Source organism: Heteronotia binoei, chromosome 19 (genome assembly GCF_032191835.1).
Source record: "Heteronotia binoei isolate CCM8104 ecotype False Entrance Well chromosome 19, APGP_CSIRO_Hbin_v1, whole genome shotgun sequence".
Lineage (NCBI taxonomy): Eukaryota > Metazoa > Chordata > Lepidosauria > Squamata > Gekkonidae > Heteronotia > Heteronotia binoei.
In genome coordinates, this window is record NC_083241.1 from 13,736,147 (window position 1) to 13,762,452 (window position 26,306).

Here is a 26,306-nt window from a genome sequence, read left to right on the forward strand (position 1 = left end):
CACATTAACTCTGCTTAGAGGGAACACTGCCACAGGCTCTCTTTTTAATGAGGACAAGAGAACAGCTAGCAAAAGAGAGCTATGAATGTGGCGTTCACCAGTCCTAACAAAGTTCAACCTAATGCACATCTGGATGGGAGTTCTGATTGGTTGGAACTCCCAATATGTATGTAAGTGCCACCTAGCTGCAACCAATTGATGGCAACCCAGCACAGCTTCCAAAATCTGACGAGATGGGGCTATTCCATGCCACCTTCCCTCCAGGAACTCACCCTAATATGACCCTTGTTGCTTAGCTTTTAGGATTGCCAGGTCTTACTTGGCTTCCAGCAGGGGGCTCCCGGATCCCTTCTAGGACGTCACCCAGAAGTGACATCATCATGCCAGGCATGGGCACACACTGATATGCTAACATTTTGTTTAAAAGCTCTATGGTAACCATAGAGTCTCTGTGGCCAAAATGCTGGAGTGTTGGCGTGCAATGTGCCCAGTGTGATGATGTCACTTCAGGGAGATATTATTGTGCTGATGATGTTGACTTGGGAGGGGACTGTTCAGGGGTGGAGCTTCTCTCACGGGCCAGCTGGCTGGTGGCAGATTGGAGCCCCCAAAATCAGGGGAACCCCTGCCCCAGTCAGAAGACTTTGTGGAGTAATTATAACCCAAGCTGGAAGCCGAAGCCAAGATAATGTGAAACAAGGGCACCAGTATGACCTTGTCGCTTTTCTGGACTGCTGGTTGCATGTATTAAGAAATATTGGACAGATTTAACATCAATGAACTTCACTTGGACTTTCCTGATATGAGTTGGCATTGAGTTGCTGAAAAAATGGAACTGGTTTCCTGGTAAATACCAGGAATTCTATAAGGGACTGATTGAATTAACTGCCTTGAAATTTGTAATATATATTTATTGTTTGTTATACATTTCCTGATTTCTTGTTTGTTTTGAGGCTGGTTTTCAGGGAAGCCTTGTGCTTTGGATTCCCCTGCCAGCCAGGAGAATGGCAACCCATCTGTTCCTTACTCTGTCCCTCACTTGCAGAATGACTCTTAGTCCTGTTCCAATTGCTGAGCTGCAGGCAAAGGAGGAAAGGCAGGTGGGCAGAGGCTACCCCACTGGCTGGATTGTCCCAATGAGGGATCACACCCAACTGTGAGACGGATCGACGGGGAGTGGGGATAGGTGATGACCGGGCACTGAGCAGCAAACAGAGAGAGGGAATGGGCAAGAAAAGGGCCTCTGGCCTGCTGTGGCGGGAGAGGAAGCCAGAGTCGTCTGTAACCCCCCCCCCCTGTTCCCGCCATGATCTGAGCAGACTGCCTCCCCACCTGAAGGCCATTCTCTGCCCTGGACCGGCCTCCCTCCCCCAGTGACCTGGACCGACCCCGGCGGACGAACAACTACACACATTTGTGAAGCACTGTTGGGGTTTCAGCGGGTTAACGATGATCCCACTTTGTGGCACAGAGGCTGGAATAGAAGCTCAGCACCATCTTACAAGCCCTGCGGAGCCAGCCCCTCTGCAAGATTCAGAGTCCGACTCTCTCCTTCCTTCGCCCAGCAATGTTCTCCCCTCAGCAGTTGTGCAGGAGAAGCCTAACAAACCCTGGCCATAAATGCTGTGTGGCGGTGCTGCGAGCGAGGTTCAGTTCAGCTCACCTCCTTGCTAGAAGCTGAGACTTCGTTCCAGAAGGAGACGTCAGGTTGATCTGTAGGTCTCCCCGCCGAGGGTGCACGACAGTAATCCGCACAACGACATGCTCCAGGTAGACCACGTGATGGTCACGGTGGTCAGCGCAGGCACTGGTGACCGTTGTCGTTCTCACCGTCTTGTTGGTAGGGATGAACCTAAATGGTTGGAAAGGAAGGAAAGGTTGCAGTTTCTAGGAGGCCAAGATGGGTTGGTCTGAGAAACATTAGGGCATACGCTATGACTGGGGTGGCCAAACTGTGGCTCGGGAGCCACATGTGGCTCTCTCACACATATTGTGCGGCTCTTGCTGCCCCATCAGCCAGTTTGGAGATGGTATTTGTCTCTTTAAATCACTTCTCCAAGCCAGCCAGCCAGCGGCTTGGAGAATGCATTTAAAGTTAAAGTTGCTTTCTTTCCACCTCTCCCTCCCTTCTCCCTACCCCAACTATTTCCCTTCCTTCCTTCCTGTCTTGCAGGTCTCAAACAGCCAACATTCATGTCTTGCGACTCTCAAATATCTGACGTTTATTCTATGTGGCTCTATATTAAGCAGGTTTGGCCAGCTCTGCCCTACGACTTCTCTATGACTCAGCAGTACAGCATTGGCTTTGCAAGCAGAAGTCCCGCAGTTCAGTTCCCGACACCTCCAGTTACAAGGATCAGGCATTAAGAGATGTAAAAGACATCAGCCTGAGCCCCTGGACAGAATTAACAACTCTGAATCCCGATCTATTATTTGTCTGATTTAACGCAAGGCTGCTTCATACTCCCTTAAGAGCCTTCCCAACCACTACGGTCATCATTGGAGGCCCTGAAGCAGGTTCCCCCACCTTCTGAGATTAGGCAGGTGGCAACCAAGGAAAGGGCCTTCCCGTCATGGCCCCCAAGCTCTGGAGTTCTCCCAGGGAGATTCATCTGTCTCCTTCTGTTGCCGGCTTCCGCCAGATGAAGAAATTGAACTTATGCCTCACTATTCACTTGTAGTCTCAGAGAGGCTTACAATCTCCTTCTCTCCCTGTCCTCACAACAGACGCCCTGTGAGGTAGCTGGGGCTGAGAGAGCTCTGAGAAAACGGCTTGTGAGAGAACAGCAACTGGCCCCAGGTCACCCATCAGCTGCATGTGTAGGAGGAATGGGGAATCAAACCCGGTTCTCCCAGATTACAGTCTGCCACTCTTAACCACTACACTACCCTCAAAGATACGTCCCGCCTAACCACTGTTTTGGTTGCGGTTTTTATGTCTTAATTGTTTTAATGATGCGTGCTGGGAACATTGGTTTTAATGGTTCTTAAATGTGATCGTCTCTGTTTTAAATTGCTAGTTGCCTTGGTGGCCCTTGTAAAGGCAACAAGGCAGCACAAAACAAACACGCAATGCACGTGCAAAGTCATATTAATGCGAACCAGCCATTCTGGCAGTTGGCCAAACCTCACCATGCACAGTTCCAAAAGCGCAAGTCCTTAAGAAGAATTCTGATCGATCAGACTAATGGTCCATCTAGACCAGGGGTGGTCAAACTGTGGCTCAAGAGCCATGCGTGGCTCTCCCGCCCTCCACTCCAAAGAGTCTCAGAGCGGCTCACAATCTCCTTTACCTTCCTCCCCCACAACAGACACCCTGTGAGGTAGATGAAGATATTGGATTTATATCCCGCCCTCCACTCCAAAGAGTCTCAGAGCAGCTCACAATCTCCTTTACCTTCCTCCCCCACAACAGACACCCTGTGAGGTAGATGACGATATTGGATTTATATCCCGCCCTCCACTCCGAAGAGTCTCAGAGCGGCTCACAATCTCCTTTACCTTCCTCCCCCACAACAGACACCCTGTGAGGTAGATGAAGATATTGGATTTATATCCCGCTCTCCACTCCGAAGAGTCTCAGAGCGGCTCACAATCTCCTTTACCTTCCTCCCCACAACAGACACCCTGTGAGGTAGATGAAGATATTGGATTTATATCCCGCCCTCCACTCCAAAGAGTCTCAGAGCGGCTCACAATCTCCTTTACCTTCCTCCCCACAACAGACACCCTGTGAGGTAGATGAAGATATTGGATTTATATCCTGCCCTCCACTCCGAAGAGTCTCAGAGCGGCTCACAATCTCCTTTACCTTCCTCCCCAACAACAGACACCCTGGGAGGTGGGTGGGGCTGGAGAGGGCTCTCACAGCAGCTGCCCTTTCAAGGACAACCTCTGCCAGAGCTATGGCTGACCCAAGGCCATGCTAGCAGCTGCAAGTGGAGGAGTGAGGAATCAAACCCGGTTCTCCCAGATAAGAGTCCACGCACTTAACCACTACACCAAACTGACTCAGAGAGAAGGGCGGGGTAAAAATCTGCAATTCTTCTTCTTCTTCTTCTTCACATCACTTCTCCAAACCAAGCCAGCCAGCTGCTTAGAGAATGCATTTAAAGTTGCTTTCTTTCCACCTCTCTCTCCCTCCTGCCCCATCCATTTGCCTTCCTTCCTTCCTTGAATCAGGGACCTCCAGGGTCACCTAGTCCAACCTCCTGCCCTAGATGACCCCGGAGGTCCCTCCCTCCCTCAAACATCTGGTGTTTATGTGGCTCTTATGTTAAGCAAGTTTGGCCACCCCTGATCTAAACCACCATCCTGTTTCCCCATGCAGGGACATCTGACAGGCCACTGTGTGAAACAAGGTGGTGCTATGGAAAATAATCCACCCAGGGGATCACTGGTCCAATTCATCAGGACTGCTCTTGCATCCCTACAGGGGTCACACCGGGAAGCCCACAGCAGAGGAGCAGAAGCCGAAGCCTTGCTACTTCCACCCTCACCCCCCTCCCCAGCAGTTTCCAATCAATTGCACCATTCTCAAGCTATGCTGCATATAAAAAAACGTTCTCCTTGAGTTAGGAGGTGGATCGTCCTCAGGACTGCTCATCCAGTTCACAAGAAAAAGCGATGTTTTGCAACATCTCTTGATACACAGAAGCCGATCTCAGCAGAGTTCCTGGATCTCCTTCGGTGGAGGATTTCCCGCTTCCCGAGACTCCCACCCACCCACCAGCAACAGGCCAGCTCCCCGCGCAGAACTTGGAGCGTGTTGTTGATGTCTAATTCGCTGGGAGGGAGCCGCCTGTCAGTTCCCGGGATTACTCCGGGGGGGCTTCGAAGCATATGCTGGAACATTCTCAGCGGGGATGACATCGTCTGTCTTTTATTTGGCCTCGCTCATAAAGACAGAATGGGGGGTGGGAAACCCTGCTATAAACAGTGATGTCATTTCCCAGGGAGAGGGAAGGATTTTATTTTTTTTGCAAGGAGACATCAAAACATTATTTGCATGCAGCAGGAACCAATTTCAAGAGGCGGATTTGTACCAACATTCTCGACTGGCTTCAGTCGAAGCAGCACTCGCCGGCCCCTGGGAGCCTGATCTCAATTGTGGACATGCCAAATCAAGCCCAGAAAGCATTGCTGCGCTCCAATCGTAAATGCCTTGTGTAGAAACCGGAGAGAAAAGTCAATGGGGCTTCCCTGCGAGGGCCCCGCCAGCGTCCTGTGCCGCAGAATGCCCGAATGTGTGGGGCTTCCTGGTTGCTACAACAGCAGGAGGGGCTACTGCTCAGCTGCCCCCTCTTGAAACAAACAAGAGGGATCCCTTGAACGGGAGATCCCTCTCTGTGTGACCTTCAGAGCTCTCACTGCCCACAACAAACCTCTGGATCAGGGGTGTCAAACTCGTATGTTACGAGGGCTGGATCTGACATCAATGAGGCCTTGTTGGGCCGGGCTTGTCGGGTTGGGCTGGGCCATGCATGTACCTACTTAAGATTAGGTAGCAGAGATATAAACTTTATAAAAAACCCAGACAGCCCACAAGTTGTATTGAACTAATATGTTGTGAGCCGCCCTGAGACTGCTTCGGCGGGGAGGGCAGGATATACATAAAAAGTATTATTATTATTATAAGAACATAAGAGAAGCCATGTTGGATCAGGCCAATGGCCCATCCAGTCCAACACTCTGTGTCACAGAAGAATATAAGAGAAGCCATGTTGGATCAGGCCAGTGGCCCATCCAGTCCAACACTCTGTGTCACAGAAGAACATAAGAGAAGCCATGTTGGATCAGGCCAGTGGCCCATCCAGTCCAACACTGTGTCACAGAAGAACATAAGAGAAGCCATGTTGGATCAGGCCAGTGGCCCATCCAGTCCAACACTCTGTGTCACAGAAGAACATAAGAGAAACCATGTTGGATCAGGCCAGTGGCCCATCCAGTCCAACACTCTGTGTCACAGAAGAACATAAGAGAAGCCATGTTGGATCAGGCCAATGGCCCATCCAGTCCAACACTCTGTGTCACACAGTGTCCAAAATTTACACACACACACACTGTGGCTAATAGCCACTGATGGACCTCTGCTCCATATTTTTATCTAAACCCCTCTTGAAGGTGGCCATGCTTGTGGCCGCCACCACCTATAATTAAATATTTTTTTTAAAAAAAATTAAAACATGCTTAAAATGTTAGCACTTGTTTTTAAAGGTGCTTTCTTTGTATTTCTCCCATGGGATCCATGAAACTGGGCAAAGGAAGCTCTGGCTTTTTCCTTCCTTCCCAAGGGGACTGGTGTGGGAGGAGCCTCAGCCAATAGAAGTAAGAGAGGCTTGGCTCAGTAGCTCTGCTGTACGATTTAGAGAGCCCGGAAAAGCAAGCTCTGCCTCCTCCCTTCCTCCCCAAGGGAGAAGCCTCAGCCAATGGAGAAAAAACAGGTTTTGTTCTGTATCTCCTGCCCAATTGAGCAAGCCTTGCAAAGCAAGCTGTGATGCAGAAGGAAGCAAGAGAGAGGGAGAAGGAAGCAGACAAGAGCCATTGCTTGAGGGCCTGATAGGAGCCTTCCAAGGGCCTGATTCGGCCCCTGTGCCCCATATTTGACACCCCTGTTCTGAATCATGGAATGAAGTGACTATGTTCAAAGCCTGTCTTTTTTCAGTAGGAAGCTAAGCTACAAAAACTACTGCTAAAATTAAAACCTATTTGTGTTTCTGGGTACCACAAAGCTCCTGCTCATCCCTTCTGCTCAGCTGCTCCAGTATCTTCAATGCCCCGTGAATGGTATGGTGTTTCTCCTTAGATCATTTAAGGACCAAATCATGTACGCAATCGCTGCCATGGGGACGCTACAAGCAATGGTGTCCCCGTGGCAAGTGATCCCTTAGTTAAGGAGCGCTGTCCAGTCATGGACAACTCATGGAGAACCCACAAAGTTCTACCTTATGGGGTCTTCAAGGCATGAGGCTACCTGAGATGACTGGCCATTGCCTGCCTCTGTGTAGCAACCCAAGGCTTCCTTGATCTGGACTTCCAAGTACAGACCATGGCCAACCCCAGTTAGCTTCCAACTCATGGAGAACCCACAAAGTTCCACCTTATGGGGTCTTCAAGGCATGAGGCTACCTGAGATGACTGGCCACTGCCTGCCTCTGTGTAGCAACCCAAGGCTTCCTTGATCTGGACTTCCAAGTACTGACCATGGCCAACCCCAGTTAGCTTCCAACTCATGGAGAACCCACAAAGTTCCACCTTATGGGGTCTTCAAGGCATGAGGCTACCTGAGATGACTGGCCACTGCCTGCCTCTGGGTAGCAACCCAAGGCTTCCTTGATCTGGACTTCCAAGTACTGACCATGGTCAACCCCAGTTAGCTTCCAACTCATGGAGAACCCACAAAGTTCCACCTTATGGGGTCTTCAAGGCATGAGGCTACCTGAGATGACTGGCCATTGCCTGCCTCTGTGTAGCAACCCAAGGCTTCCTTGATCTGGACTTCCAAGTACTGACCATGGTCAACCCCAGTTAGCTTCCAACTCATGGAGAACCCACAAAGTTCCACCTTATGGGGTCTTCAAGGCATGAGGCTACCTGAGATGACTGGCCACTGCCTGCCTCTGTGTAGCAACCCAAGGCTTCCTTGATCTGGACTTCCAAGTACTGACCATGGCCAACCCCAGTTAGCTTCCAACTCATGGAGAACCCACAAAGTTCCACCTTATGGGGTCTTCAAGGCATGAGGCTACCTGAGATGACTGGCCACTGCCTGCCTCTGTGTAGCAACCCAAGGCTTCCTTGATCTGGACTTCCAAGTACTGACCATGGCCAACCCCAGTTAGCTTCCAACTCATGGAGAACCCACAAAGTTCCACCTTATGGGGTCTTCAAGGCATGAGGCTACCTGAGATGACTGGCCACTGCCTGCCTCTGTGTAGCAACCCAAGGCTTCCTTGATCTGGACTTCCAAGTACTGACCATGGCCAACCCCAGTTAGCTTCCAACTCATGGAGAACCCACAAAGTTCCACCTTATGAGGTCTTCAAGGCAAGAGGCTACCTGAGATAACTTGTCATTGCCTGCCTCTTGTGTAGCAACCCTGGGCTTCTTTGATTTGGACTTCTGAGTACTGACCATGGCCAACCCCAGTTAGCTTCCAAGCTCTGATGAAATGTGGCTAGTCTGGGTTAATAGGGCTGCTACAGGTGATCCCTATCATGCCCGTAACGAAAGGAAACTCTTCGCAGCCCTCACCTCCAGAATTTTCATATCTTCATTCTATGATCCTGGCAGCTACTGGAAATGACTAAGAATGATTAGGGAAGAAGAAGAAGAAGAAGAAGAAGAAGAAGAAGAAGAAGAAGAAGAAGAAGAAGAAGAAGAAGAAGAAGAAGAAGAAGAAGAAGAAGGAGGAGGAGGAGGAGGAGGAGGAGGAGGAGGAGGAGGAGGAGGAGGAGGAGGAGGAGGAGGAGGAGGAGGAGGAGGAGAAGAAGAAGAAGAAGAAGAAGAAGAAGAAGAAGAAGAAGAAGAAGAAGAAAGAAGAAGAAGAAGAAGAAGAAGAAGAAGAAGAAGAAGAAGAAGAAGAAGAAGAAGAAGAAGAAGAAGAAGAAGAAGAAGAAGAAGAAGAAGAAGAAGATTTATATACTCGCCCTTCACTTGGAATCTGAGTGGCTTACAATGTCCTTTTACCTTCCTCCCCTACCTGTGAGGTAGGTAGGGCTGAAAATGAAGTGACTGCTGTGATAACACCCTTGTATAGATCTACATGGCACTCGCATTTGGAATCTTGTGCCCAGTCCCCAATCCTCCACCTTGAAAAGAGATTACTGTCAACTGGGAAAAGGCCCAGAAAAAGATAATCAAGCAGGGCAGGAGCACCTTCCGTACAGCCTGAGCTCCGGGAGAAAGGGCAAGGTAAAAACTTAACGCTAAGTAATAAAAATTAACTTATGTCCTTTAGTGCCACTGCTGTAGGTGGCCAAAGAGTACGATTCCATCTGTCTGCAGCTCAGGGCTCAGGCGACAGCCAAGACCACACAAAGTATAACTAAGTAGAAGCACAATCCATTCTCTTGGACCCTGGCAGGTCTCAGCCCATCCGACAGGAAACGTATGTTCTTAGGGACTCAGAAACAATTTTGGGCTCCGTTCTTCCCTGTGCTGCTCCAGTACAGCATCGAATACAAGGAACAGGGCCTTGGTCATCAGTGTGGTCTGGAACAGAAGTGGCCAAACTGCGGCTCGGGAGCCACATGTGGCTCTTTCACACATATTGTGTGGCTCTTGAAGCCCCCACTGTCCCACTCGCCAGCATGGAGAGGGCATTTCTCTCTTTAAGTCACTTCTCCAAGACAAGCCAGACAGAGGTTTGGAGAATGCATTTAAAATTAAAGTTGCTTTCTTTCCACCTCTCCCTCCCCATCCATTTTCCTTCCTTCCTTCCTTCCTTCCTTCCTTCCTTCCTTCCTTCCTTCCAGAGCAGAGCTTTGCATTCAGTTGAAACAGTTGTTGTGTGCTTTTTTTCTTTTTAAGGAATCTTGACTTCTTCCTTCCTCCCTCCCACCCTTCCTCCCACTCACATCTTGCAGCTCTCAAACATCTTACGTTTCTTCTACGTAGCTCTTATTTGGATCAACTTTGGCAACCCCTGGTCTGGAAGCCTCAAGATGAGGCCTGAGATCAAAAGCAGACACAGCAGGGCTGCCTGGAGCATGGACTGTGAGCTCTACCAAGTAGCCCCAGCTGAAACTCAGCCTTGGACACGAGTTCTCGGCCACCCAGTCCACTGGGGAAAAACAGCAAACATGCGGCGGGGAAGGAGGATCTGAATCCCTGATGTTATCCTCCTTGACCAGCTGTGGAACACACCATTTTCAAAACATTCCAATTCCCAGATGGCTTCAGTGCGCAAACACGGCACGGCTGCAAGCATGTTGCTGATGCCCCAACTGTCCAAGGAAAATAAGCGAAGGAGATGCCCAGAATGGCAGGAAGGGGAAACGTTTTGAGACCTAAGGCGCGCCACAACTGGCGGGATGCTGGTGAGTCAAGCAGCGAGTAGGCAAGTGTTTCCCTCCATCCCAAAAAGTATGTGCAAAGAAGCAGGCTGAGAGCTTTGCTCTCTGCCTGAGCGGCAATGTCCAGGCAGCCAGGAAGAACTGGCCCAACCACTAGGCAAATGTGGGGACCAGATTTTGTGAGGCACCAAAAAACCAAGAAGGGCTTCCTCTACTGGCTAGAGCTTGGTGTTAGCAGCATCTACAGCTGCCATGATGGAACACGAAGGGGTTTCAAAGGCCTTACAAGGTCTTTGGGGCCAGTTTGGGGTAGTGGTTAAGCGCATGGACTCTTATCTGGGAGAACCGGGCTTGATTCCCCACTCCTCCACTTGCACCTGCTGGAGTGGCCTTGGGTCAGCCATAGCTCTTGCAGAGCCGTCCTTGAAAGGGTGGCTTCTATGAGAACTCTCTCAGCCCCACCCACCTCACAGGGTGTCTGTTGTGGGGGAGGAAGTTAAAGGAGATTGTGAGCCGCTCTGAGACACTGCGATTCGGAGTGGAGGGCAGGATATAAATCCAGTATCGCCATCTTATCAGCTTTTATATTTACATTTTTTATTTTGAATGCCAAGTTAAACAGAATGTTCATTTCACTTTTCTCTGTAGGGCAGGGGTGGCCAACGGTAGGGCAGGAGTAGCCAACGATACCTCTCCAGATGTTTTTTGCCTACAACTCCCATCAGCCCCAGCCATACCTGGCCTGTGTGTGTGTGTGTGCTGTGCCATCAAGCCACTTCTGATTTATGGTGACCCTATGCATTCATGACCTCCAAAACATTCTGTAGATAACAGCCTAGCTTGCCTTGGGCGCCAGAAAGTACTGGGATGGAACAGCAGCCAGGGCAAAATCATTCGCTTGATGGGATGGAGGGGACTCTTGGGTCACCTGAGCCCTGCAGAGCAGAGAGCTACAATACTACCCCCTGGAGGACTAAAGCACCTGAATCCTACAGATTCTTACTGGAGACCCCCCTGGAAGGACACAGGTGAGAATAATGGCTGAAGGAGTGCGTTTCCCCTAGTATAAATCTCACATGAATTTACCGAGTGGTCCTCTCTCAACTTCATTCCCTCATCTGCAATAGGAGAATAATGTTCCTGATTACAAGAAGAAGATATTAGATTTATATCCCGCCCTCCACTCTGAATCTCAAGAGTCTCAGAGCGGCTCACAATCTCCTTTATCTTCCTCCCCCACAACAGACACACTGTGAGGTGGGTGAGGCTGAGAGAGCTCTCATAGAAGCCACCCTTTCAAGGACGGCTCTGCAAGAGCTATGGCTGACCCAAGGTCATTCCAGCAGGTGCAAGTGGAGGAGTGGGGAATCAAACCCGGTTCTCCCAGATAAGAGTCTATGCACTTAACCACTACACCAAACTGACTCTTTTACAAGGTAAAAGATATGAGAAAAGACGTGTGATACACTGGACACCCAGTGGCATCAGGGCCAGCGCATGGGAGTCGGTGAACTAGGCGATTGCCTAAGCTCCAGCTCCCAGCAGGGGTGGTAGTGGGAGCCCCCTCCCCGCTCACACCATCCCTGAGCCTCTGTCTCATTTTTTTTTCAGCTCTGAGGGATCTCCACTGATCCCTCAGAGCCAAGAAAGCGTGGCATTTCCCTTCCCCAGCGTCCTCAGAGGGCACTGGGGAAGCAAAGGGTCGAGTGATCTGGCCCTGCTCAGCTTTCCTGTCCCGAAGGAAGGTCGGGGAGGGGGGCGTTTGCACGGAGGGCTCCGGGAAGGTTATGGGGAGGGGGCCTACGTGAAGTTTGAGGGGAGGAGAGCATTTGCACGGAGGGCTCTGGGAAGGTTGGGGGGAGGGGAGCGTTTGCACGGAGGACTCTGGAAAGGTTGAGGGGAGGGGAACGTTTGCACGGAGGGCCCCGAGAAGGTTGAGGGGAGGGGGGCGTTTTCACGAAGGGCTCCGGGAAGGTTGGGGGAAGGGGAGCGTTTGCACGGAGGACTCTGGAAAGGTCGAGGGGAGGGGAGCGTTTGCATGGAGGGCTCCGGGAAGGTTGAGGGGAGGGGGGCGTTTTCACAGAGGGCTCTGGGAAGGTTGAGAGGAGGGGGGCGTTTGCACAGAGGGCTCCGGGAAGGTTGAGGGGAGGGCAGCATTTGCACGGAGGGCTCCTCCAATTTGGGCCAGTGCTGGGGGCCCTCCCCCACTGGAAGGCGGGGGCAGGACCTTGCCTGGGACGGCAAAACCCCCAGCGCCAGCCCTGAGTGGCATTATATAAATGTTAAGGTCTATGAATGTAGGGTGGTTGTAATTCCATCATATTCGATGCTGTGCCCACGTGTACTGTGTTGCTCGCAAATGTGCTTCCTGGTGTCCGCTTCCCTCTTCCCCAAAGCAAAGAGCCAGTCACAGAGAAGGCAACACTTTACATGAACCTTGGGAGTTTTCATTGTTGGTTTTGCTTTACACCATTAGAGCAGGAGGTGCAACAGAACCCAGGAAGCATTTGTAGACAACACCCCTTTAAAGCCATAACCTCCCAAATGACTGGCCCCAAGCAGCCCATGGCAGCCATTTTGTGGTTGGTTGCACATGAGAGACAGTTTGATGTTGTGGTTAAGTGCATAGACTCTTATCTGGGAGAACCGGGTTTGATTCCCCACTCCTCCACTTGCAGCTGCTGGAATGGCCTTGGGTCAGCCATAGCTCTTGTAGGAGTTGTCCTTGAAAGGGCAGCTGCTGTGAGAGCCTTCTCAGCCCCACCCACCTCACAGGGTGCCTGTTGTGGGGGGAGAAGATAAAGGAGATTGTAAGCCACTCTGAGACTCTGAGTGGAGGGCGGAATCAAAATCCAATGTTTTCTTCTTCCAATTTATAAGACAGCCATTTTGTGGTAGAACCCACCAGTGGTTCTCAAAATTCCGCAGGTGCAAACAGGTTCAATGTCGATGGGACACCCTGCACCTGTTTGTTCCGCTCCAACCTGTCGGGTTCACTTAGGTCACAGCCACAAAAAAGCACCACTCAAAGAAACTGGTGTCCCCTTTGGCTTTATCTAAACAGCACATATTTTTCTGTTGTACCCAGTCCCAGATGAGAGAAAGCATGGAGGGAGGTTGTTTGCCAAGCAGGGGAACACACATCAAGGCATGGCTAAACAGACTTCCAGCCATCCTCCGAGTTCAGGAAAAGTTTATGCAGTTTGGTAATTCAAACCACTTGTCAACATGAAAGCCAGGCCAACTCACACCAGCACAAATTGGACTTATGCCTGCCCCCCCCAAAGCTTTTTTTAAGGCTGGAAAAGATTTCAGAATATGTTTAGACCCACAAGGAACAAGCCCGCAGATGTAACCGAACCAAAGCAATTACACAACAACTTCTTGACTGGACGATTTAGCGCTTCTTCCAAAGAAACCCATGGAAACCCAGCAAAGCAGGCACTGATTGAATCCAGTCCTACAGAATAGGTCTGCTAGATCAGACCAGTGGTCTATCTAGTCCAGTATCCTGTTCCAAAAAGTGGTCAACCAGTTTCCCTGGAAGACCAACAAGGCACCCTCTCAGCTGTTAGAGCCCAAGTAGCCCCTTGGCTTACTGAGAGGCTGGAGGAGATGAAAAGATAAAGGAGCCAGCTAGAGTCACAGTGGAAGAAGACTTGGGACAAATCTGACGAGACACCGGGGAAAGCTCATTTTAAAGCATACTTTGGGGCAGAGGTCGTTTCGTAGAAAAATAGGTGGTGGAGCTCATCCAAGGATTGTTATGCAGCTACAATACTATTCAATGGACAAGGAGGTGGAACTCTCAGAAAGAGTAGGTGGAACTCTCAGAAAGGTTCAGGAGCTGTGCTCCTGTGAGCTCCCACTGAATCTGAGGCCTGCTTTGGGGGCAGCAATAGTGCCAAAGAAATAACACTTTTCAGCCACCATTGTGTCTGTACAGTGGAGGCCAGCAGAACTGTTCCGGGTGTTGGAGAGAAGCTAGTGGGCACAAGAAAATGCATGGGCAGGCACTAAGGCCCTCTATTATTGTTGCTGTTGTTGTCAAGAGTGGCATTCTAGCAGGAGCTCCTTTGCATATTAGGCCACACACCCCTGAAGTAGTCAATCCTCTAAGAGCTAACAAAAAAGAGCCTTGTAAGCTGATGTAGCCCCTGATGTAGCCAATCCTCCAAGAGCTTACAAGGCTCTTTTTTGTAAGTTCTTAGAGCAGGGGTGGCCAATGGTAGCTCTCCAATGTTTTTTGCCTATAACTCCCATCAGCCCCAGCCATTGGCCATGCTGGTTGGGGCTGATGAGAGTTGTAGGCAAAAAAACATCTGGAGAGCTACCGTTGGCCACCCCGTCTTAGAGGATTGGATACATCAGGGGTGTATGGCCTAATATGCAAAGTTGCTCCTGCTAGAATTCCACCCCTGGTTGTTGTTATTATTTTGGTTTTTTTTTTTTTCATTTTGTGTGCGCATGTGTACCTGGGCCTGGAAGTCACGGCAATCTCTTGCGACTCCTTTTGGGGCATGGAGATCATTCAGAAAAGTGGCTTGATACAGCCTGCCCCTGCCTCCCAACTCTGGTATTCTCTGGAGGTCTCCCATCCAAGTACTTTCCAGAGTCGGCCCTGCTTAGCTTTTGAGATCTGACAAAATTGGTCAGAGAGACACTAAGGCTGTGTTGGGGCACCATAGCAGGGAATTGCCTCTCTAACGACCATGTCACACTAGCTCTTGGGTCTCGTATATGTCTAACTGGGCAACACATTAAGCACTTGAAGTCCATATCACCAAATATCCAGAATGCTTATGGGACCACTTTATATTAGGTAAGATGATAAATCAATATTTCTCAACTGATCCCGGGAAGCACTGCGATGCATTTGTGCAGATCTCCCAATAGTCACACACCTTGTTGAACATGATATACTGCCGATCAATCCATATTACTCCGATCTATTTTTAAATTATATGAAAGTAGATTATAGTTGAAAGTGTAACTGCAGTCATGAACCTTTTAAAATATTACATAGTTTTATCTGAAATATTATGTTAGCGGTATTTACCTGCAATAAGATTGTTGCTCGGTTACTTTATGATATTTGAATGTAGACTGCAAAATGCAGAATTTTCATATATGAATAAATGTAATCTATTTAAATGAAGAAAAATATCCAGAATGCTTGGGGAGGGAGGGGGAATTAGTAATGAACTTTTAGTCGTCCCAAACAAAGTTGTATAGATACGAGGGAACCAACAAAAAGGTCTCAAGCCCATGAACACTCACCAAGGTCGCTTATTGGATGCTCCAACACAAACGTGTTGAGTGGGGACGGTCTTCCACTTTTTGGCTTCCACAACAAGCGCTTCAGCATCCACCAGGCCAAAACCATACAGATGGCTAACTGGAAAACAAAACAAAACACCACACCATTGACTCAAAGATCCATTTGTTTATTAAAGAAGAAACGATCCCCACCGCTCAGAAGGTTATTTACATATTTATGGTGCTTTGCATTATAGTTTTCAAGAGGCATAAAACAAAAGAAACTGTTGTTCCTAGTGGAACAATCTGTATTGCTCTGTGTTGCAACCAGTACACTTCAGGAAACCTTTTAAAAATTGCTCTCTTTCTCTCTTGAGAAAATACCATTAAGCATCAGAACTAAACACACTCAACAGAGAACTTCACAGATAATGGATTGTGGAGGCATATTCATGGAACTCCATTCACACGCTTGCTGATTTTAGTCTGGCTGCACAGGCTTTTGAACTGTCATCATTTTTTATTTCAAGACATGCATGGCTTTCCAACAGGCAGTATATCACAGTGGCTAAACAATCGAAGGAACCCGATGCAAATTTTACTTCTGACATGAACTTGCTAAATGGCCTTAGGGTCAGAATCTTCTCTTAGCCTCACACCTTCATCTGAAATATGGGCACAATGATACTAAAGGTAAAGGTAGTCCCCTGTGCAAGCACCAGTCATTTTCAACTCTGGGGTGACGTTGCTTTCAGAACATTTTCACGGCAGACTTTTTCATGGGGTGGTTTGCCATTGCCTTCCCCAGTCATCTACACTTTCCCCCCAGCAAGCTGGGGATTCATTTTACTGGCCTTGGAAGGATGGAAGGCTGAGTCAACCTGGAGCCAGCTATCTGAACCAGCTTCCACTGGGATCAAACTCAGGTCATGACTCATGAGCAGAGGGCTCCGACTGCAGTACTGCAGCTTTACCACGGGGTCCGTACAATGATACTAGCCTACTTTAAAAAGGTAAAGGTAGTCCCTTGTGCAAGCACCAGTCGTTTCCGACTCTGGGTCGCATCACGACTTTTTCACGGCAGACTTTTTATGGGGTCGTTTGCTATTGCCTTTCCCAGTCATCTACACTTTCCACCCACAGCAAGCTGGGTACTCATTTTACCAACCTTGAAAGGATGGAAGGCTGAGTGAAATTTGAGCTGGCTAACTGAAGCCAGCTTTTGCCGGGATCGAACTCAGGTCATGAGCAGAGAACTCGGATTGTAGTACTGCAGCTTTACCACTCTGCACCACGGGGATCCTACCTACACCCTACCTTACAGGGCTGTTAAAAGGATTGCAAGATAATGTATGTGAAGTGCTCTGAATGCTAAAAACTCTATGCGAATCGTTGAGCATTATTTTAATACTCAAAATTAAAGAAACTTCTGAAGAACTGGATCTTCTGAAGTCATGTAGCAGAAGGGTTAAGCAAACAATTGTTTCATGCATGTCTTAAGCCCACAGTGCCATCCCAAACAGAGTTACAGAAGTCTACTGAAGTCACTAGGCTTAGAGGGTGTAACTCTCTTTACGACACCACAGAGGGAATTCTAAATTCAAGCGCAAACTGAGTAGGGGTGGATCACTCTTCCACAATTATACAAACACTTGTGCTAGGTTGAAAGTGTGTGACTGGCCAAAGAACACCAAGCGAGTTTGAATGGCAGAGTAGGGATTTGAACCTGGGTCTCCCAGATCCCAGCTTGACACTCTAACTACTAGACCAGGCGTGGCCGAACTGTGACTCGGGAGCCACACGTGGTTCTTTCACACATATTGTGTGGCTTTCAAAGCCCCTACCACCCCGTTGGCCAGCTTGGAGAAGGCATTTGACTCTAAATCATGTCTACAAGCCAAGCCAGCCAGCGGTTTGGAGAATGCATTTCAAGCTGCTTTCTTTCCACCTCTTCCTCCCTGCCTATTTGCCTTCTTTCCACCGCTTTCAGTTTTTCCTTCCTTCCTTCCAACCGTCTTGCAGCTCTCAAACATCTGATGTTTATTCTATGTGGCTCCTACATTAAGCAAGTTTGGCCACCCCATGTTGGAAAATGCTGGCTCTCATATGCTATCTGATCGCATTATTTTTTGTTATCTCCTTTGAATCTCATGTGAGAAAGGTGGGCCACAAACAAGGCAAATTAATAAACAGAAAAACAAATTACAATGTGTGCAACCCTAGATTCGCATATGGTTCCTCTTTTAGCACGCTGCCACCCCCCCCCCCAATTCCCCCCCCCCCCCAATGCCTCTCTTTCTAGGAGGATGGCAATCCAGAATCTACAGAGGCTTCTTTTTCAAAAGCATTAGTTGTTACAAAAGAGGATTACAGTCAGGTCTCCGAAAGCTAATGTGAGAGACAAAATTTAATTCTGAAGAGGGCTTGTTCTAAACCTTGACAATGTTTTGTCACCTCTAGCGCAGCCAATATTAAAGCAGGAATTTCTCAGATCTCGCTGCCTTCTAATGCACAGCCTTCCTCCCAAACTCCTTTCCTTGGCATCTTTCGCTGGTGCTCAGATCTCGCCTGCTGAAACAGACAAGAGCTCGCAAATACCCATTGATAAAAAAGGATTCAAAGGGGATTATCAAATCTCAGAACAGCCAATAACTATGGCTTGGCAGGTCTTCAGGGCTGGTAAGAGAAAGCTTTTTGAAATGGATATGGGAGCACTCCAGGCTCAGAAAACTTGGGAGGATATTGATTTGGATTTATACCTTAATCCTGCGAGCGCAGAGGGTGTGGGGGAGGAGTGGGGGGGAAGAAGAGATAAATTACTACAACTAATAGAAAAGTTAGTTGCTAGTGCCCACTATGAAAGCTGGAGGGAAAAGCAGATCACCCACAAAGGTTGCTACATATTTGGGGGACTTATTAACTTTCTAAATTAAAGACACCTTGCTCCCCCCCTGTGAATTATACTGATGAGGACTGACTAAGCGCACTGCCCTCCAAGGGATGCAGAATGTTGAGGGCAGCAGAATGCCAGTTAAAATGAAAAGATCCCCTTCGTCCTGTATATACATGAGTTCTCAGAGTAGCATTTTCTTGTCCAGGCCCTTTGACCTGTAGAACCAGGTCTCCTTAGCTAGTCAAGGGGTTTTCCAGCTCAAGTTGTCTGCTCCAAAGCGATGCGGTTTTCTTTATTTGATCTTAAGATAGTGGAGGAAACTTTTTAGACATATAGCATGGCTGTAACTTGCTTTGGTTTTTAAGATCAGTTTTGTAAATTCTGTATGAAATGCCTCAAAACAAGAGCTTTTTTTTTTTTAATCAGGAACTCCTTTGCATATTAGGCCACACACCCCTGATGTAGCCAATCCTCCAAGAGCTTACAGCAGGTCCTGTAATAAAAGCTCCAAGGAGTTCTTGGAGGATTGGCTACATCAGGGGTGTGTGGCCAAATAGTTCTGTAGCTCTGTATATTGTTGTTTTATTATGTAGTTTTTAAGCTGATTCATTGATTTTTAAAATGTTGTTAGCCGCCCTGAGCCTGGAAGGGGCGGGCAGGATACAAATCTAAATAAAAAAAATATTCAAAGGAGTTTGAATGCTACAAAAAAAGCCCTGCTCAAAAGTATGGAAAGTTGAAGGCCACACAAGCCCCTAAGAAATTCTAGCATCTTGGAAGGGGAGACTCCCCATCTGCCCTCCCATCCCATTGTTTCCCACTCTCCTCCAACTTAATAATAATAATAAGAAGAAGAAGACGAAGAAGAAGATATTGGATTTATATCCCATCCTCCACTCCGAATCTCAGAGCAGCTTACAATCTCCTTTACCTTCCTCCCCCACAACAGACACCCTGTGAGGTGGGTGGGGCTGGAGAGGGCTCTCACAGCAGCTGCCCTTTCAAGGACATTCTCTGCCAGAGCTATGGCTGACCCAAGGCCATTCCAACAGCTGCAAGTGGAGGAGTGGGGGAATCAAACCCGGTTCTCCCAGATAAGAGCCCGCGCACTTAACCACTACACCAAACTGGCTCTCCCATAGAGGTCAGACTAGTGAGAGGCTGCAAGGAAGGGAAGAAGTATCACTTTCACAATGGGAAGAAGAAGAAGAAGAAGAAGAAGAAGAAGAAGAAGAAGAAGAAGAAGAAGAAGAAGAAGAAGAAGAAGAAGAAGAAGAAGAAGAAGAAGAAGAAGAAGAAGAAGAAGAAGAAGAAGAAGAAGAAGAAGAAGACGACCATCAATTTATACCCCGCCCTTCTCTCTGAATCAGAGCCTCAGAGCAGCTTACAATCTCCTTTACCTTCTCACAGCAGCTGCCCTTTAAAGGACATTCTCTGCCAGAGCAGTGGCTGACCCCAGGCCATCCCAGCAGCTGCAAGTGGAAGAGTGGGGAGTCAAACCCGGTTCTCTCAGATAAGAGTCCGCACACTTAACCACTGCACCAAACTGGCTCTAGAAACAGATAAGAAACAGAGGAGGAGGAGGAGATTGGATTTAACCCCCACCCCCCTTCACTACCCGAAGGAGTCTCAGAGCAGCTTACAATCTCCTTTCCCTTCTCCTCCTCACAACAGTCACCCTGAGGTAGGTGGGGCCGAGAGCTCTTTCGAGAACTGCTCTTGAGAAAGCAGCTCTTTCAAGAACCGTGACTGACTCAAGGTCATCCCAAGCAGTTGCATGTGAAGGAGTGAGGAATCAAAACCATTTCCCCCCAGATTAGAGTTCTTGCTCTTAACCACCACACCAAACTGGTGAGTTTTCCGTTAAAATCAAAAAGTGACCTGTTGAGGCAAGCGGCAAATTCAACAAAAGAATGAACCGGACTGAAAAACACGCTAGATAGATCATAAAGGCTGACCAGGCACTCTTTCAAGCAGATTCTGTTCCCTTCCTGCAGTACCCAGGAGTCACTGGAAAAAAAACAGAGCCCAAAGCTGCAAAGAAAAAAAGTTTTGCTTGCCTGCTTGAAAGGCAAGAGCAACAGAAATGCAACAAAGAAGAAAAAACTGCAGGCAGCAAAGGGGGATTACCTAACTCCCTTGTCTACAAGCAAAATAATATGACCCAGATGGGGGGCTAATGGCATTCAACTGAGCCACTACTTTGGGGAGGGGCTGTGGCTCAGTGAAAAAACACATGTCCCAGTTTCAGTTCCTGGCACCGTCTCTGTGTGGGGTAGCAGGTGTCTGGAAAGACCTTCCTCGCTTTGAGACTCCAAAGAGCTGATGCCCAGCAGAATGCTGAACTAAGGGACCAACATTCCAACTCTGCATAAGGCAGCTTTATATGTTTCTCAGAGCCAGTTCAGTGCAGTGGTTAAGTGTGTGGACTCTTATCTGGGAGAACCGGGTTTGATTCCCCGCTCCTCCACTTGCAGCTGCTGGAATGGCCTTGGGTCAGCCATAGCTCTCGTAGGAAGGGCTGTCCTTGAAAGGGCAGCTGCTGTGAGAACCCTCTCACTCCCACCTACCTCACCGGGTGTCTGTTGAGGGGGGAGAAAGGTAAAAAGGAGATTGTAAGCCACTCTGAGATTCAGAGTGAAGGGCGGGATATAAATCCAATATCTTTTTCTTCCTACACCTCCAACAACTGGACAATCACCAGAGACAAATTGTCAGGAGTCAGACAACGAACCAACCTAGTGCTCCATACAACACGATACATGTTCAGTGTCTGAAAGTCAAGTCCTCCCTTCCTTCCATGTCTCTGAGGCAAACAGAGGTTTGCCAAGCATAAAAATGGCATCTTGTGAATGGGCAGGGACGTAATGATCTCCAGTCTGCCCGAGCCTGAAAACTGACCTTACAGGCTGTTTTTAAGTATGGGTTGACCTTACAATTGACATTAAAATGGGTATGATAAGAGCTCTAAAGTCCTTTATTAATTTCTTTTTTAGTACTCCGAAGTGTTGAAGTTTTAAGACAGCAAGTGGACAGCGAACGTCTCCATGGATTCCTATTAAAAGCATTTTTTGCAATATACCAGTATGTATTAGTGTCTTAATTTCCATGCACAGCAGGAAGACCATTTTCATTCCTCTTATTTTCTTCACCAAATTTCCCTTTTGTTCCTTTTACGTTGCTTTCCGGTTCTGTGCTGTTTTCTCGCCATTTAATACGCCACTGAGGTCCGGAAAAGTGTCAGTTTTAAACTGCTATTTTATAATGCTATTGAATTCTGTTAAATATGGTCAAGGGGGGAAAAAAGACCACTGCAGTTTCACCCTGAGTGTGGTGAAACCCTAAAAGAAATGCAAACTTTCAAAGTGAATGAGACTCATCAACTTTTCTGTTAAGAACACCCTCTAATAACCTCCACTGCCTTCCCTCTTTGCTACATGCAGCTTTCCATTTTAACCAATCCATGACCATTTCTAGGCAACTAACCCTTGCCGAATGCGTCTGCACATTGGCCTTACCTTTCCGTCCGGCACCATTCGTTTTCCAGTCTGGGGCTAAGAGATGTACTGGTCTAGATGTTTTAACAAGCAAGTGCTGAACGTCTCGCCAGGTTAGCAAGGGGCTAAGCACAAAGGGAGAAAGGGAGGCAGGTTACAATAAACATTTGACAGCAAAACGTGGCTATGCCAATGATGGGATTTCGAAACAGCCCCCCAAAAGGAGCAATTCCCAGCAGAAAAACCCTTAAACATGGTCATCAGTTTGGGGTTTTGCTTATGATAGCAGCTTCATGAAAAACTTTTCAAGTTAGGAACTAGAGTGACCTGCCTCTTCATTGGTTAAGTGACTCACAAAGCACTCCTAAGCAGAGTTATACCTTCCCACGACCACCGGACTTAGAAGGTCATATCTGCTTTGGAAATACACTTCGAGCTGGAAGATCCCCAGTTCAAATTACACCTCTGCCATAAACTGACTTGGTAGCTTCATGAAAGCTTCTTGCCCTAAGTCTCAGCCCCTCCCCACCCAATATGGAAACAATAATACTCGTCTAACTAACTAGGCTACTGTAAGGATTGCAGCAAGGTGCATTAAAGGCTTTTTAACACAAAAGAAGATATTGGATTTATATCCTGCCCTATCTCAGAGCAGTCACAATCCCCTTTACCTCCCCCCCCCCTCCACAACAGACACCCGGTAAGGTGGATGGGGCTAAGAGAGCTCTTCCAGAAGCTGCCCTTCCAAGGACAACGTCTACGAGAGCTATGGCTGACCCAAGGCCATTCCAGCAGATGCAAGTGGAGGAGTGGGGAATCAAACCCGGTTCCCCCAGATAAGAGTCCGCACACTTAGAGCTATGGCTGACCCAAGGCCATTCTAGCAGCTGCAAGTGGAGGAGTGGGGAGTCAAACCCAATTCCCCCAGAAAAGAGTCTGCACACTTAAAGCTATGGCTGACCCAAGGCCATTCCAGCAGCTGCGACTGGAGGAGTAGGGAATCAAACCTGGTTCTTCCAAATAAGAGTCCGCACACTTAGAGCTATGGCTGACCCAAGGCCATTCTAGCAGCTGCAAGTGGAGGAGTGGGGAGTCAAACCCAATTCCCCCAGATAAGAGTCTGCACACTTAAAGCTATGGCTGACCCAAGGCCATTCCAGCAGCTGCGACTGGAGGAGTAGGGAATCAAACCTGGTTCTTCCAAATAAGAGTCCGCACACTTAGAGCTATGGCTGACCCAAGGCCATTCTAGCAGCTGCAAGTGGAGGAGTGGGGAATCAAACCCGATTCCCCCAGATAAGAGTCTGCAGACTTAGAGCTATGGCTGACCCAAGGCCATTCCAGCAAATGCAAGTGGAGGAGTGGGGAATCAAACCCGGTTCTCCCAAATAAGAGTCTGCACACTTAAAGCTATGGCTGACCCAAGGCCATTCCAGCAGATGCAAGTGGAGGAGTGGGGAATCAAACCCGGTTCTCCCAAATAAGAGTCCGCACACTTAGAGCTATGGCTGATCCAAGGCCATTCCAGCAGGTGCAAGTGGAGGAGTGGGGAATCAAACCCGGTTCTCCCAAATAAGAGTCCGCACACTTAGAGCTATGGCTGACCCAAGGCCATTCCAGCAGGTGCAAGTGGAGGAGTGGGGAATCAAACCCGGTTCTCCCATATAAGAGTCCGCACACTTAGAACTATGGCTGACCCAAGGCCATTCCAGCAGGTGCAAGTGGAGGAGTGGGGAATCAAACCCGGTTCTCCCAAATAAGAGTCTGCACACTTAGAGCTATGGCTGACCCAAGGCCTTTCCAGCAGGTGCAAGTGGAGGAGTGGGGAATCAAACCCGATTCTCCCAAATAAGAGTCTGCACACTTAGCCACTACACCAGACTGGTTCTGTAAACACATATGAGGCAAAACAAGGCGATAAGCCCAGAGGCAGATGCCGCTTTCTTATGTTCCTCCGTGTAAAAGCGAATACATCAATATACCCTGCTCTGCTGGATTTCTACGTTTGTTTTTTTTAAATGTAGGGGAGTGTTAAAACAATGCCATCCCCCAAATGCAGCCTGAAATGACACAACCCATTCTTTACACCTCAAGATTAACCACATTCTGCCACATATGAACAACAGCAACAACATTATTGTTGTTATTGTTTTTAATGTTTGAGCTAAATGGAATCCGCCCTGAGCCCTTTATGGGAAAGGGCGGGCTATAAATGTACAAATGTACAAATAAAATAAATATGAAGACCAGGACCTCAAGGGGCCACATAAAATGGGTGCAGTTTGAAGAAAACAGTTTCTTTTTTTGGTGGGGGTATTTTTGTGTTTGGGTGTGGAAGTCATGGTGACCTCTAGCGACTCCTACTGGTGCATGGGGGATATTCAGAGAGGTGGCTGAATAAAGCCTGCCCCTGCTTCCGGCTCTGGTATTCCAAGGGGGTCTCCCTTCCGAGTAGTTGGTAGCATTGGCCCTGCTCAGCTTACGAGATCTGATGAGATTAGGCTTGCCTGGGCTATCCAGGTCTGGGTGAGGTAATTGTTGTTAGTTGTTGGTGGGTATAGTTTCAGAGAAAGGAATAGCGTGGGGAGAAAAAAAAGATTTGATTTCTATATTTATGCTCTTGTTGTACTCTGTAATGGGGGCTCAAAATGGCTTTTGACATAGTTCTCCACTCCATCATTCCACCCCAACAACAACCACCCTGCAAGGTAGGTTATGCAGGAAGTGTGACTGGCCCAAGGACCAGTGTTCCCTCTGAGCTGAGCTAGTGTGAGCTAGCTCACAGATTTTCAGCCTTTGGCTCACACATTTTTGACTTAGCTCAGGAAGGATGGCCCCAGAGCAACTAATTTATGCAGTAGCCGAAATCACTTGCTCACAATGCTAGTAACTCACAAAGTAGAATTTTTGCTCACAAGACTCCGCAGCTGAGAAGGAGCCTTGCCAAGGATGCCCACCAAACTTCCCTAGAAGAGGGGGGATTTGAACCCAGGACTCCCAGATCCTAATCCAACACTCTAACCACTACATTAAGAGCCCCATGGTGCAGAGCGGTAAGCTGCAGTACTGCAGCTCTAAGCTCTGCTCACAACCTGAGTTCAATCCCGGCAGAAGCTGGGTTCAGGTAGCTGGCTCCAGGTTGACTCAGTCTTCCATCCTTCTGAGGTCAGTAAAATGAGTACTCAGCTTGCTGGGAGTAAAGTGTAAATGACTGCGAAGGCAATGGCAAACCACCCCGTAAAAAGGCTGCCGTGAAAATGTTGTGAAAGCAACATCACCCCAGAGTCGGAAACGACTGGTGCTTGCGCAGGGGACTACTTTTACCTTTAACCACTACAACGGCTCTCAGGTGTATGAATAAGATTTCCACATACACCCCAATGTTAGATTTTAAGATTTCTGGCTGCTCCAGAGTCAACAGAGCCAACGTATTAACCTCCAAATATGTTTTTGTAAGGTCAGAATACTTAGCAGGATTGCAATTCCAAGCCTTTGCATTATCTTGCTAAGTTTTTTCTCTCCATAAGTGTCTCTTAACGCCTCTCGAGCACCAATTTGTAATTATACTGAAGGATCTAAAATTTGAATTCATTTCCTCTCTAGCCACAAAATAAAGCTGGGGACCACTCAACACCATTTTAATGTGCTTGATCCCACGTACTTAATGGTATGTTTTGTACTGAGAACTAAACGATTCCCAAATTTACAGACTTAACTCTCCCTAATTTATTTGTAACAAATGCTCCTCTTCCAGCTGTGTTCACACAACACAAGAGTTTCAAAACAGAGTTAATTTAAAATGTGATGTGGGGGAAGGGTGGGGGAGAGAGAGACCCAAGCTGCCTTGATGCGACGTTTTCCCAGCCTCAGTCACATTAATGAAACAAACTAATGAAACAAACCCTGCCACTGTGAATTCACAGCAGCCGGCAATACATTAGCGACTGAGGCAGCCGTCACAGCATGGGCGTACTAAAGGAAGTCTGACGTTTGAGCTTGGAGTTCGTTTTCTTCTGCTTCTTCCCTGCTGTAAAAAGTGGAATAAGTCTGCAACATTTAGGAAGGAAAAAAAACAAATTGAGAACGTTTGGTGGCAAGTCTGTAAATTTACCATCTCCTCAATGGAAGACAAGAGTTTAGATAAAGGGGATTCAGAGAGAGTGGGTCTTTCAGCAGCTATTACCTGTAATCAGAGGTGGAATTCTAGCAGGAGCTCCTTTGCATATTAGGCCACACACCTCTGATGTAGCCAATCCTCTAAGAGCTTACAAAAAAGAGCCTTGTAAGCTCTTGGAGGATTGGTTACATCAGGGTTGTGTGGCCTAATATGCACAGGAGCTCCTGCTAGAATTCCACCCCTGCCTGTAATAGCAAAATGGACACCTGTTTCTATAGGTCCCTGTTTCTATGGACACCTGTTTCTATGAGTTAACAAATAGAAAACCTCCCTGTTCAGAGGCAGCATATTTCTAAATATCTGGGGGTGAAATAACATAGGTTAGCATTGGCCTCTCTTCTCTGCAGGATTTCTAGAGACATACTGAGAGCAGGTGTAGTGGTTAAGTGCTTGGACTCATCTGGGAGAACCAGGTTTGATTCCCCACTCCTCCACTTGCACCTGCTGGAATGGCCTTACGTAAG

At 48.1% G+C, this 26,306-nt stretch overlaps 1 protein-coding gene across 1 annotated transcript in view; it reads right to left on the minus strand.

Moving 5' to 3' along the window:
• Window positions 1–26,306, minus strand: part of PCSK6 (proprotein convertase subtilisin/kexin type 6) — a 183,010-nt gene that overhangs the window by 56,459 nt on the left and 100,245 nt on the right. The window contains exons 10-12 of the mRNA XM_060259949.1: window positions 21,687–21,790; window positions 15,297–15,414; window positions 1,664–1,852 (exon numbers count right to left, since the gene is read on the minus strand). Of these exons, the coding sequence (XP_060115932.1) occupies window positions 1,664–1,852; window positions 15,297–15,414; window positions 21,687–21,790 (411 nt within the window). The remainder of the gene's footprint in view (window positions 1–1,663; window positions 1,853–15,296; window positions 15,415–21,686; window positions 21,791–26,306) is intronic.